Here is a 14793-nt window from a genome sequence, read left to right as displayed (position 1 = left end):
GATTGTGCCTTTGGTATTTTATATAAAAAGTCATTCCCATATCCAAGGTCATCTAGGCTATATTTATCTCCTATGAGTTTTATAGTATTGTGTTTTACACTTAGGTCCGTGATCCCTTTTGAGTTACATTTTGTGGAGAGTGTAGGGTTGTTCCAGCACCATTTGTTGACAAGACTATCTTTGTTCCACTGCCATTATTTATCCTATTTTTTTAAATCTAGTGTTTGTTCTTTGAAATATAAGAGTAGGTGGAGCAACATAACTGGCTCTTATGTCTTATGTTAGACTTTGAGATGCCTTCGGACAGAGAATTTCATTGGGTCAGGAGAATTACTGTGATAATTGGAATTTTTTTTTCTTGTTTTCATATAATTTTGAGGGATTGTAATCTTTTCATAAAACTTATAAATTCATTTATATAATTCATAAAAATCTTTCTTGGTACTATGTAACTTACTCTAGATGAAAGGTGCAATAATAGACTGTTACCTTTAAATTTTGTTTTTGTGATCCCATCAGTTCTTCTTCTCCTTACCTGTAGAGTGTGAGGTCCCTGACAGCCCTCTGCTCTGCTAAAAATCTGTCCTCCCCCTCAACTGGCCTGGCTCCTCAAGGACTTCCTACCTCCACACAAGCTGAATATATTGCTTTTATTGCTACACTCTTATTTCTAGGGTGATGATACGTTTACCTGGTAAATTCTGTCTCTGTGTAAGAAAGCTAAAGTGGCTCCCTAGACTGGGTCACTCCTGTAATATAGGCTTCAGGGAGGCCTTTTTGAGAGGATATTCCCACCCTTGTTGACTTAGTCAAAACTATGACCCTGAAAGTAGAAGCTACAAGTCAAGGATGAGGGGAAAATGGGCCCTTGGCAGATCTGGGAGATAATTTTTTTAAAATAATATTTTGTGAAAAAATATGAGACAGCTACTTCTCCACCACTGTATAGGGCCAGCTATGATTTTATTCTTAATTTTGCTTTTTCCTGTGTTCTGGGAAATGTGTAGGTGTTCTAGGGAGGAGGGCATAAACAGAGCTTTCAAGCTGACAGGGAAAGGACCAGAGATTGACATATAGAACTCAGGTGTATTTTTCTGGGTCTTTCCAGTGGTTCTTGACATCTTAGAAAAGATACCATGAATAGAAAAGTTAGGATGAAAACAGTGATTTGAAGAATATGAGGCAATCTCATCTGATTTTAAAAGCACCATATGCTCAAAACAAAAATGTACCATTTGTTGCATTGTCCCAGGAGAGGAAGTGGACAAAAAGCTGACATCGGTTGTTCAAATACCTCAGGTTGATGGTCAGTGAATCTTGCGATCGACTGCAGTCGGGATGTTCCATGATGGGCCAGCTGTGAGTTTTCAGATTAAGGAGCTGACATCAAGGAGCTGACCTTGAGATTTCTGCTGGATGCTGAGAAAGCTTGAGCTCCATGGCTTGTCACAGGGAGCCTGAGGGTTATATCATCACAGCTACTTCCAGGATGAACTCAGGTCTACTGGCCCAGCTAAAAATTTTAGACAGCAGCAGATTTGAGATCAGAGTGAGTTAAACCAGTGGTACCTAGCCTTTTTGGCAGCGGGGACTGGTTTCATGAAAGACAGTTTTTCCATGGATGGGGCTTGGGCAGAGGAGATGGTTCAGGCCATAACATGAACAATGGGGCACGGCAGATGAAGCTTCACTTGCTCTCCCACTGCTCACCTTGTGTGTGGCCAGATTCCTAACTGGCCAAGGACTGGTGCTCCAGTCCATGGCCCTGGGGTTGGGGACCCCTGACTTAGACAATTATGCCACCTGTTCCTTACCTTGAAGTGGAGAGGAGCCTTGAAAATCCAGAATATTTGGTGCTGACACGTGTAAAGAACAGTGTGCTTTGGCTAACTGTCTTTTGCCAATTTGAATATGTTCTATGTAGGACGTGTTGGTATAGCAAGCAGTTTTTGAGAAGCAATCTTATTCTATATCTTTTTTTCTTCAGATTATGATTTACCTTATTGACAAGGTACTTCCCGAAAGCTATTTTGTCAACAATCTCCGGGCACTGTCCGTGGATATGGCCGTCTTCCGAGACCTCTTGAGACTGAATCTCCCTGCATTATCTCAACACCTGGATACTCTTCAGAAAACTGCAAACAAGGAGAGTGGAGGTAGTGATGATTCGATGCTATTTTACCTTTGAAAATAGTTTACTTTTCTGATACCACTGTACTTATGAGCCTAAACCTTGAATGGTGAAACATGTTTTCAGATATTTCACTTGGTAGGAGCTTGCTGCAGTGAAATAGATTTCTAGAGAACAAAAACAGAACTAAAAACAAAACCCAAACAGTGGGCCAGATGTTGAATCTCTTACTGGTTATGGTTAAGAAGTCAGTCAGGAACCCAATACCTTACCAGTACCAGCTCACCAACTATATATTGTAGTCTAGGTAAAGAATGGTATCTGTGCCTTGCTATCAGTTAAACTGCTCTAAGTTGGCATCAAAACTATGAGTTCTTTAAAATTGAACTGCAGGTACAGCTTGGCCAAGCCTGTGGTTTTGCTTCAACCATTGAGGTTATGGAGAGTAGAATATATATTTTCATAAAGTTGTAGGATATAAAAGCAGTCCTTTGGGCTGAGATGTTTAATGCTCCTTTTATTCATTCATGTGAAGGATATTTAGACTTACTTGAGATGAATGGACCAGTTCTTACTGGAGAAGGGCTCTTTTGGCCTCCAGGTAGAGTCTGAGCCCTGAAGGAAGGGACTGGGTTGATTAAGGTGGCAATGGAGATGGCTCTGCAAGTAGCTGAGTCTCTGCCATCTAGTTGGCATCACCAGCTTTCCAAGTACCCAAGCTCATAGCTGTCATCATACTCACTGCTTGCACTTCTCCAGATACCAAAAATACTATGTTTGCTATGTTTTCTTTAAATGATTGTCAGTTCCTGACCCATGAATTTAAATCTGGGAAAATCTGAAAGGGTTTTGAGGACCTCATCTATGATTAAAATACACTGGAAGTTATAGTGACATCCAGGTGTCTCTAAGCATTTTCTTCCAAGTAGTTGGAGTAATCTTATTTAATTTGACTGTGCAGTATACTTGTGCACCAGTGAGGATTTCATAAAGCTTCCAGCAAGACCAGTTTGGCCTGTTCCAGAGTCAGACACACTTCACTGGGCTCCACATTTGCCCGAATGCCTTGGTGACCTTAGATTCTAGCCTGTGAACAAAGATACTCCTTTGTTTGTAGGTAAGAAGGAAGAAAATGGATATAGGAGGACAGATCTTGTTTTGCTTGTACTTGGGTAAATGTACCTTTTGACTGTAATTTGGAGAAAGGATTAGTCTAGTATCTAAATTTTTATATGTTATACAATCATAATGGGGAGTGGGAGAGGACTATTGTTTTAGCGATTTCAGAAACTTCAACGTGAGCTGGATCCCAGATCTTTAAAACTGAATGTAGTTTACTTAAAAATATTTTAAAATGTCACTTTGCTTAATCTCCAAGTATTTGGGGATTTTCCAGCTTTATTGCTGTTATTGATTTCTGGTTTAATTCCATTGTGGTCTGAGGACTATGGATATATTAACAAGTAAACAAGTAATTGTTTATGAGCAATTTTTTTTTATCAGCAGTATTTGAATAAAAGTAGGCTTTAGGAGGTTTTGGAAATCAGCTTTTACTTTTGAGAGGTTAAAATCCTTTGTTTTTATCCTGTTTTTGATAAGGAGAGCATCCTCCTTGATTTTCAGTGCCCACAGTAGGTACACTCAAATTAAATTTTAGGTTAAGATTTCGGAAATGTCACAAAGAATTTATGAAGTTCATAGTATTGCAATTTTTATTAAACACACCTATGTTCTCCCCCTACCCCCACCCAAATAAGGAAAGAACAAGAAAAAAAAATCAGCCAGGAAATATACCATAACATATCGGGTTGGCAAAAAAGTTCTTTTCATTTTTCCTGTAAGATGTTATGGGAAAACCGAAATGAACTTTTTGGCCAAGCTAATATTTGAGTTGGAGAAGGAAGTGGCAACCCACTCCAGTACTCTTGCCTGGAAAATCCCCATGGACGGAGGAGCCTGGTAGGCTGCAGTCCATGGAGTCACTGAGAGTCGGACACGACTGAGCGACTTCACTTTCACTTTTCACTCTCATGCAGGATGTGAGAGATTGAAAGAGGGTATTTTCATATCTTGCACACCATCAATTCTGCAGAAATGTAGAGTGTTTGTTTTATTTCAGGTGGATATGAGCCCCCACTGACAAATGTCTTCACGATGCAGTGGTTTCTGACTCTCTTCGCTACGTGTCTCCCTAATCATACAGTTTTAAAGATTTGGGATTCAGTTTTCTTTGAAGGTTCGGAAATCATCCTACGGGTGTCGCTGGCTATCTGGGCAAAGTTGGGAGAGTAAGTAATTTCCCCTTCCTGTTCTGTACTGTGGTGTAAGAACCTTACAGCACTTTTGTTCTCCAATGTGTAAAGCCATCAATATTTAAATATGAGGAAAAGAGACAGTTGTGAATGCTGTGCAGTTGCTTTTGCCTTCTGAACTGTTGGCCCATCAGTGAATGCTGGGGGCAAGTGGAAACTGTTTTAGAGAAGAGGGCAGGCTGTTTCAGGCCTGGAGTTCTCCTCAGTGCTGGCTTCCTGGCAGGCCCACGCTGTTGGCATCTTTCCTAACCCTGGTTGGGGAGAGGAAGAGGGGCTTAGGTGGAAGAGGAACTGAAAGATCTGGAGACAACTGTGTGGGTTTGTTGGTTAAGACTGCAATTTGGCTTACGTTTTAGTCTTTATAATTATTTTGTTGTTGTTCAGTCACTCAGTTGTGTCTGACTCTTTGTGACCCCATGGACTGCAGCACGCCAGGCTTCCCTGTCCTTCACTATCTCCTGGAGTTTGCTCAAACTCATGTGCATTGAGTCAGTGATGCTGTCCAACCATCTCATCCTCTGCTGCCCACTGCTTCTCCTGCCCTCAATTTTTCCCAGCATCAGGGTCTTTTCCAATGTGTTGGCCCTTCGCATCCAAAAGTATTGGAGCTTCAACTTCAGCATTAGTCCTTCCAGTAAATATTCAGGGTTGGTATTTTGTGGAATGTGATAAAATTAAATGAGCTAATATGTATAAAGGTATCTAGCATGGTGCCTGGTACCTAGTCAATAGTAGAACACATGGAACTTCTTTCCTTTCATCAAGAGTCAATTCCATTTGAAATCTATTACCACCAAGTAGATTTCACTTACATTCTTGTCTAGTATCAGGGCTGAAAACACTAGGGTATTTTCACCCATCTCTAATGCATTATGTCTGTTACATTAAATATCTGTCTTTTGGGTAATGGGAGAGACATCAGGATGAAACTGTTACAGTTAACTGAAGATGCAGAAAAGTTTTTAATATTTCTTTCCTAGAGCTATTTTTAAATGACTTGAGTGGGTACCCATAGGCAACATGTCAGAGAACTTATAAATCACTTCCAGTGTTTTGTTTCAGAAGCCTCTTAAGTAGCCTTTTTATTGATGGGAGGTTGTTTCCTGAGGGACTTGCAGCATTTTTTTAATTTTGTAAGAAAAATCCACCAGCTAACAATTCAGGGATTAAAATAAAATCATTGTTGTGTGGAAGTGTTTTTAAATATCACATAGCAATCTCCTCTGCCTTTGTTTTGCTGTGGATAGCTTTTCAGTGAGGCAAATAAATTCACCTGTGGGGGATTTGTTGGGATATTTACATACCAGTTTACTTTCTTCCGACAGCAGCCTTTTTCTGCAGTCATGTATCTCCAGCCTACTACCTTGTAAACGGTTTGAGCGTTGGTAATTTCTCTATTTGGAGAAGAAAATGGCAGCCCACTCCAGTGTTCTTGCCTGGAGAATCTCAGGGACGGCAGAGCCTGGTGGCTGCCATCTATGGGGTTGCACAGAGTCGGCACACTCTAGCCATCGTGATAGTTGCTGAGTAATTAGCTTATAGGATTAAAATACTACAGTACTTTACTGTATGCTGGGTTGATTCTAGTCCCCTTTTTGTTAGTTCTTAATTATGGGGCAGGAGGAAAAGAGGTGGTTCTTATTTTATTCCTATCTAATCTACCCATTATCTATCAGAATTTATTATTATGGTCATCCCAGGGGTGTCACATTATTGAAATAATAATAGCTACACTTAATATCCAAAATTCACAGAATGCTTGCAATGGACAGGCATGATTCTAAGCACTATAGATGTAAAAGTTTAACTCATTTAATCTCACTGTCATCCTAGGAGGTAGGTTCTATTATCATCCCCATTTTACAGATGTCGTCACTGCGGCACAAAGAACTTAAGGAAATTGCCCCACATCACCCAGTTTTTAAGTGGAAAGACCTGATTTTGAATGTGGGTACCTTGGCTCTATTATCTGTGCTTCTAATAATGTGAATCTCTGATTATAAATGGCTCCTGTTTATGAAGTTCAGGAATCTGTGAGTTAGACTGGTAGAATTTCAAATGTTTCCGAGTTTTTGCTCATTATAATTTCACATGTTTTGAGCGTGCAGCTCATTAAGTGAAAGGAAAGGCAACCAACACACAACATCAAGGGCCTGCAGTGCAGTCATTATGTTAAGAAGATTAAACTCATTATCTTATTCACTTCTCCCCACAACCCTGTGAAGTAGGTAGGATTATTCTCCCTGTCTTTTCAGGTGAGAAAATTGCCCCAGGAAGGCTGACGAATTAGTTCAAGGTCCCACAGCTAGTGAGTCGAGCTGGGATTTAGCCCTGGATCTTTCTGACTCCTGGGCCTGTCATCTTCCCCACAAACCGTCCATCGGAAAAGTCCTGAACATCATGCAGATGATCTCTGGGTCATGTGTACCTGAGTAACTTCAGGGCCTCATGTGTGCGTATCCAGGGGCCCTTCCCATGATTCACCTTGATTCTGCAACATGAAGTTTCCTCCTTTGCTCATTCAAGGGCACTTGTGGAACGTAAGCTGTCGACCGACCATCAGCACAGTCTCAGTGGCGTCTCTTCCCGTGTCCTTTCTTCTCTGCCCTGACTGCCTTGGCTCCCTCCCTCATTGCCTCATGCCTGGCACTGTCCTCCATGGCCTCCCATCATACTCTACACTTGCTGTGCCGCCTCTGGGGCAACCTTGCCAGTGGCATGTCTGTTCCCACACTCTCTGTTAAAGGCCTTTCAGGGACTCTTGTCCTGAGAGGGCTCAGCAGGCAGATGAGGCCTTTGCGATTTGCTCTCTGCACCATTCTACCTTCAGCTTCCCTAGTGGCTCAGTGGTAACGAACAGGAGACAAGGGTTCGATCCCTGGGTCGAGAAGATCCCCTGAAGGAAGAAATGGCAACCCACTCCAGTATTCTTGCCTGGGAAATCCCATGGACTGAGGAAGCTGGCGTACTGCAGTCCATGGGGTCACAAAAGAGTTGGACATGACTAAGCGACTAAACAATACCACCACCGCCCTCAGCTCTCTCTGGCTAACCCTGGCCATACAGCCACCCCCACTGTGATCTGTGGACCTACATCCATTTCCCCAGGTAGGGCCTTCTGTCTCCTGTATCCACGTGTTTGGGGTGCTTTTTCCTCCTTGTCAATCTGTAGAATATTTATCAAAATTCACCTTAAACATTACTTCTCTTCCTCACTCTCCACCTGGCCCCAAGGATAAACTTAACCACTTTTCAACTTATGCCCACATGCTGCTCTAAATTTTTGCATCAGCACTTCAACAGTTTACTTCATTTATTTACTTACATGATGGTGGCAATGTGATTTGAACAGAACTCTAGAGCCTGCAGTTTTCCCAGGATCATATATTTTTTTGACTGGCTCTATGGAGATCCCCCAACCTTAGCATATGTCAAAGAGTATGTCTTATGCTTGGTAAGGCAAATAGTTTTTCTGCTATGCAAAGAATGACGTAATAGATAAATACCGAGGTCTCTGCTTTGGGTAATTCCTTTTTCTTCCCTCTCTAGAGGAAGAATTAAAGTTTCACCTGTCTCACGGGATGGCCGGTGACAGTCTTTATTTACCTGTTGAACCAAATGCAAGAAACAAGGTGTAGCTGCTATGTTTAAAATGGATAACCAGCGAGGACACACTATATAGCACATGGAACTCTGCTCAGTGTTATGTGGCAGCCTGGATGGGAGGAGAGTTTGAAGGAGAATGGATACATACATCCATTCACATATGTCTGGGTCCCTTCAGTGTTCACCTGCAACTATCACAATATTGTTAACCAGCTATACCCTAATACAAAATAAGAAGTTAAAAAATATAACAGGGTGTAATCTCCAGCTAGCAGCAGTGTCCTGAGAAGGGCTGGAAAGACTGTGAAAATACCCTGAGGACTGATGAAACGTGCAGATAAAGTTCTTGTGTGTTTCATCTTTCATTTCTACTGTGGTTTGGTTTCAGTCTGTCAATGGCATTGCTGTTTGCAAATTGAGAGCAACAGATTCCCTCCAGGAGATAATTGTTCTTGGGTACCCAATTTCTTAGTTATTATTTCTGGTCAGTGATGGGTGTTCAGATGTGTAGAAGGTGTCACGTGGAAGCAGTAAAGATGCCACAGGTGGAGCTGTGAGTCAGGAGAGCAGTGTAGCAAAGACAGGAACTCACCCTTGAATAAGTACCACTATGTTGACCTTCCAAGTTTTAAAATCTTTTCTCTGCCTATCACAGGCTGTCCTGTGAGTGTAATCAGAGGATTTTGACTTCCGTTGACTGCTAACTTGGTTGATTTGATGGCAAGGGAAAACACATCTTGTTGTGCCTGCAGCATGTACCTGATAGCAGGGGTCTCCTAAACAATTCCTTTTTCTGTCCTTTCTTTATCTAGGCAGATAGAATGCTGTGAGACAGCAGATGAATTCTATAGCACCATGGGGCGTCTTACCCAGGAGATGCTAGAGAATGATCTTCTGGAAAGCCATGAACTCATGCAGGTGAGTGGGCAATGCCTGCCCCCCCTTGGCTCAGGGGACCCCAATACCTTGAGGAAAGCAGAGGAAGGAAGAAACGAATAATGGATATTTATTATGACTTTCATTAAACAATGTTATATGTCAACTATGGCTCAAATAAAGCTGGAAATTTTTTTAAAAAAACAGAAAATGCAATACAAAAACAAACAAACAGAAAACCGCATCAGAGCACCTCCCCCCTCACCAACAAATCCCCCAGGCACTTATTCTGGATCTGATTCTTAGCCTTAAAGGGAGACTGGTGGGGAGAAATAATTATTTCTGGGAAGGAATTGTTGAGGATCAAAAGGAGGTTATTCTGCTTCTCATTTTGGTTTATTTGTTTTGTCCACATTTGCAACTTATGTTTTTACACAGGAATCATAAATTTCAAAATCGCCGACTTGAATGGTTTTGTTGCTTTCTGGCATGTTGCTGTATCTCAGCATCATACTGGGCGAGTCATTAAAAATGGCAGTGAGTGTAGAAGAGATAGCAGATTTGTTAACACTGTGTCTTCCATTAGGCTCTACAGCGTGATTTTTTCTCAGTCTTCTCCTGGGCTTCTGATGCCTGTTTCTCTTCCAGGTTCTTCTTTCCTCCTGCAAACTAACCAAGAGTGGTTCTTGTCCAAAGTTGTTGCTGGGCCTTGGTTCCTTCTTTCTCTGTGGTGCCTCTCTCTCCCTTTCCTTGGTTTCAACTTTAATGTTAGGTTCCATGCCTGAGGTCATTTTGGTGGCTGCGGCCCAGTCAATGTTTTAGAAAACAAAGACTCAGGCCCTCATTTAGGACTTGAGAAGAGCTTTTATTTCTCTCCTCATCTCCTGGCACCTCCACCTGCTTCTCGGAACCCCTCACTTTTCGCAGAAAGCTGCCCAAGTTGTTGAGAATACTGACCACCCGGTAGACTCTCCCTGAGCATTTCTATTTTCATTTCACCTTTTCTTTGCATTCTCATCTCTTCTTTCTTCCTCCCTGTCTGACTTAGAGCAGGAAGTGCGCTCTCTGCACCTGACCTCTGTGCTCCGATTCCAGCTCCTGTCACACCTCCCGAGCCATTGCTTCCTTGCTTCTTCTTTCTTGTAGAGGGAAGTGTCTTTTATTAAACATGATTCTCATATTCCACATATGAAGTCTTTTTCAGAGGTCCCCAATCTTTTTTGGCACCAGGGACAGATTTTGTAGAAGACAAGTTTTCCACAGACCAGGGTCAGGGGAGTGGTTTCAGGATGATTCAAGATTCAAGCATGTTATTTATTATGCACTCTATTTCTGATCTAATGCTGCCAGTGATCTGACGGGAGGTACTCTCTGTGGCCTGGGTGTTGGGGGCCCGCACTTGACATCCTAAAGAACTGCCTGATTCACATGCCCCAGGCAGGACTCTGAGATCTCATTGCTTCTTCCTCACTCATGAAACTTCAATGACTACTTATTACCTACAACACAGAGCGTGGACTTCTCAGCTCATCATCCAGCGCTCCTGACTGTCTGGCATTTACCTCTCTTTTCAGCCATAGTTCCTATTGTTCCCTTTTGTACCCCTGACCCAAGTCTAGGCAAGCCACACTGTCTTCCGTGTTCTGGAGGTACTGGGGGATATGCCTGCTCCACCCCTTTGCTCCCTCTGTTCAGTCTCCCTCAGTCCCTTCACATGTTTCCCTGTTCAGTCTCTTCACATGTTTCAGGCCTGCCTCCCTGGGAAAGGGCCAGTTCATATGCCATCTCCTTCATGAAACAGTCTTTCGTCTGTCAGTTCAGTTGAGTCGTTCAGTTGTGTCCAACTCTTTGTGACCCCATGGACTGCAGCACACCAGGCCTCCCTGCCCATCACTGACTCCTGGAGTTTACTCAAACTTATGTCCATTGAGTCGGTGATGCCATCCAACCATCTCATCCTCTGTCATCCCACCATCTCATCCTTGGTCATCCCCTTCTCCTCCTGCCAGCAATCTTCCCCAGCATCAGGGTCTTTTCAGATGAGTCAGTTCTTCGCATCAGGTGGTCAAAGTATTAGAGTTTCAACTTCATCATCAGTCCAGTCTCTGATAGACTCAACTAAAAGCATCTCCTTCTTTGACTCACCACGTTTTCCTTGTAACACTCTTGTGAGCCTTCATCACATTCTACCTTGATTTGAGGCTGGATTTTATTTCCTCAGCGATATTATGAATTCCTGGAGGACGGGGACTGTTTTCTCATAATATGTAGTGCTTTACCTTCTCCTAGAAAGAAACAGGAAAGAAAGTGAAGTCGCTCAGTTGTGTCTGACACTTTGCAACCCCACGGATTGTAGCCTGCCAGGGTCCTTCATCGACAGAATTTTCCAGGCGAGAATACTGGAGTGGGTTGTCATTTCCTTCTCCAGGGGATCTTCCTGACCCAGGGATCGAACCCAGGTCTTTCGCACTGCAGGCAGACTTTTTACCATCTGAGCCACCAGGGAGATACTACCTTCTCCTAGTGCTGCACAATAAATGTATTAGTTCATTAAGCAAATAGCCATTGAGAGTCTGCAACTAGTTTGCTGCCTTCTCTCTGTTTTTGAAAAGTATTTATTTGTGTATTTGGCTGTGCCAGGTCTTAGTTGCAGCATGCAGGATCTTCCATCTTCCTTGTGGTGTGTGGAGTATTTTAGTTGTGGCGTGCAGGATCTTTAGTTGCAGCATGTGAACGCTTAGTTGCAGCATGCGGGATCTAGCTCCCTGAGCAGGAATCGAACCCAGGCCTCTTGCATTGGGAGCATGGAGTCTTAGCCACTGGACCACCAGGGAAGTCTCTCTGCCTTCTCTTTCTCAAGTGTTTGCTGAATTAAACCACATCAGATGATGGCCCTCCTTCCACAGTCCCTCTAATACAGTCTGTACTTTGCTTTCAGAAGAATCGTCAGCACTTGCTGCTTTGGTCATTTTATTGTTCTTCATAAAACCTTCCTGTGCTTCCTTGTTATTAACAAATAAAATGCTTCAGCCTAGTTTTCTAAGCCCTGTATTAACTTCTCCAAATATTAATTGAACGCCTCTCTCTGTCAGAAGACCTCGTAGTGGAAATTAATGTCTGGTTTTCCTCTAAAGATGAACAGGAGTAGGTCATACTCTGTGTGTGTATGTGAGTGTGTGTGTATGCAGGGGTGCGTATGTGTTGGAGACAGTGGGGCAGATCAGAGAGGCAATTCATGGTCGACAGAGCAGCAGGAGTCAAGGCATTGGCAGTGGAAAATATTATGGTGTGGGAAGGAAGCTATAGGAGTTTGGTTTACTGACTGGAAGACTGATGCTGAAGCTGAAGCTCCAATACTTTGGCCACCTGATGTGAAGAGCTGACTCATTGGAAAAGCCCCTGATGCTGGGAAAGATTGAGGGCAGGAGGCGAAGGGGGCGACAGAGGATGAGATGGTTGGATGGCATCATTGACTCAGTAGACATGAGTCTGAGCAAACTCCGGAGGAGATAGTGATGGACAGGGAAGGCTGACATGCTGCAGTCCTTGGGGTTGCAGAGTCGGACATGATGGAGCACTGAACAAATGTAGGGAGTAAGGAGTGTGGACTTGATCCTTCAGGTCACTGGTTGTGAGGTTGCACTTGCTGGAGTTCTTGGTCTCCTGTTGAACTTTTGGAAAGGGGAGAAGAGCTGTGGTTCAGAGAGATTTCAGGGAGAGGAGGAAACAGTCTCAGTTGTGTCTTATGTCGACTCCAGGGGCAACTCCGTGAAGGGCGGACTTGAAGGGGTCTCTGTCAGGAGGTCGGGAAGTGAAGAAGCAAGAATGGAGCAGAAGCAATACTTAGGGGCGAAGTTGACAGGACTTGGCCATGGAAAAGGGATATGGGGTGAGGGAGAAACGAAGGGGGAGACAAGGACAGCCCTCAGGTTTCCATAATATTTTCCACTGCCAATGCCTTCTGGCTTAGGAAGAAGAGGGAATGTTCATGGGGGGAGAAAGGTGGGTTTGTTCTCACACTGGCTGCATTGGAGGTATTCCGTGGTTGCCCCATTCCTCAGCTGTCCAGAGGTGTTCCCCACCACTTCACAGCCAGGACCTATTGCACTGGCCATAGCTCTGTCCTCACCCTGTCCTCTGTGGGCCGTGTTCATCCCCATGACAAGGCTTGGGGTTCCCTCCAGCTCCCCTCTGTGAAAATCCTTTCTGTCCACCAGATCCTACTCAGTCTCCCCCAGCTCCTCCCACCAGGCTGTTACCTAAGCCCTTGTTAATGATACTAATAGCTCCTCCCTACTCCTTCAGCACTTAAGATTGTCAGCAATTGTCACTACTGACTTAGTGCTCATTACAAATTATTTTATATGGTTTGGTATTTTTTCAAATATACTTGTGTTCTCTCCCCAACGAAGTAGCAGTTTGCTTAATGACAAGGGCCTCATATTACTGTGTATCCCCATAATGCCTAATGTAGTGCTAAGAGTCCCCCTGGCTGCTCCGTGGATACACAGAACTGTAAAACAGTAGAATTTGAGGCAGTGGTTTTCCAGCTTGACTGTGTATAAGCAGCATGTCAGGAGTGCATTAAAAGGCAGATATTTGGCCCATGGGTGGTTGTTATGCAAGTGGTTTGAACTAACACTTATAGAAACACTGGTTTGAAAGACACTTAAAGGTCCACTAACCTAATTCTGTCACTTAACAGAGGAGAAACTAAGACATGGAGAGTGAGCATCTCACCGTATTCTTGGGTTGTCTAGTGGCAGGCCCAGAACTGGTGGGATCCAAGCTCAATGCGTGGTCTGTTGCTGCTCCTCATCACCCAACACAGGGCTTCCACCTTATTCAAAATATGTCTTTCTAAAATCTGAAATCCCCTTTAGAAAAATGAGCAGCATGCATTGGAAGGACTGATGCTAAAGCTGAAACTCCAATACTTTGGCCACCTCATGTGAAGAGTTGACTCACTGGAAAAGACTCTGATGCTGGGAGGGATTGGGGGCGGGAGGAGAAGGGGACGACAGAGAGTGAGATGGCTGGATGGCATCACTGACTCGATGGACATGAGTTTGAGTGAACTCCGGGAGTTGGTGATGGACAGGGAGGCCTGGCGTGCTGTGATTCATGGGGTTGCGGAGAGTCGGACATGACTGAGCGACTGAACTGAACTGAAAGTTTAAACATTGTAAATGACAGATACATTACACTTTGTCTTCTGGGAATTTCCTGTCTTAGATACCATAGGAAAAGAGAACCCCCTCTTTACTTTGCTTTAAGAGAATCCTAGAAGGAAAAATGTAGACTGTGGCTTGATTGATTAGATTTCATTTTAGCAGCATTTCTCCTGCTGAGGAAAACATCTGGTGAAGATGAACTGATTCTAATTTTGTACAACTTATGTTTTCATATTTTCTGTAAAACATGTCAGAGATGAAAAAGAGAAATACTATTCTTTTTCAGTAGTACCTAAATATAAATGTCTATTTAAATGCATGTTGGTAGTTTGGGCAGTAAATAGACTTGTTGGTTTTCCCTGACATCATCGAGTATTAAGGAAAGAAATGCTGAATGTCATTTCAAGCTCTCTCTTTTCTGTATTTCCTCCTTAAGAAAATTAATTCAGTGGCTATGATCTAATTACGGTAGACCTTAAGTCTGTCAGCAAACTTGAAATGACTCCAGATGAAAAATGTGGACCGCATACAAGATCTTTATTTTTGACCTGAAGAGATGCAAAGATTCTCCCTGTTTGGTTTTCCCTATTTCTTTCAGTTCTAGGTGCCATGTGCCAAATTTATCTACTGTGTTTTTGTTTTTTTTTTAGCCACAAATCTCATCACTCTTTTATATTATTAGCAATGGCCATTT

General features: G+C 43.1%; 1 protein-coding gene across 6 annotated transcripts in view; it reads left to right on the top strand.

Annotated features, from left to right (window-relative positions):
• The window catches only part of TBC1D30 (TBC1 domain family member 30), a 94112-nt gene that overhangs the window by 62946 nt on the left and 16373 nt on the right, over nt 1-14793 (top strand). For all 6 annotated transcript variants that reach the window (XM_088837057.1, XM_088837056.1, XM_088837059.1 and 3 more), the window contains 3 exons: nt 1988-2156; nt 4251-4419; nt 8862-8967. In XM_088837057.1, the coding sequence (XP_088693183.1) occupies nt 1988-2156; nt 4251-4419; nt 8862-8967 (444 nt within the window). The remainder of the gene's footprint in view (nt 1-1987; nt 2157-4250; nt 4420-8861; nt 8968-14793) is intronic.

This window comes from Moschus berezovskii, chromosome 6 (assembly GCF_049115385.1).
Source record: "Moschus berezovskii isolate FMDL1 chromosome 6, NW_MosBer_1.0, whole genome shotgun sequence".
NCBI lineage: Eukaryota > Metazoa > Chordata > Mammalia > Artiodactyla > Moschidae > Moschus > Moschus berezovskii.
Note: the sequence above shows the minus strand (reverse complement) of the source record. Positions and strands in the feature narration are given on the sequence as shown.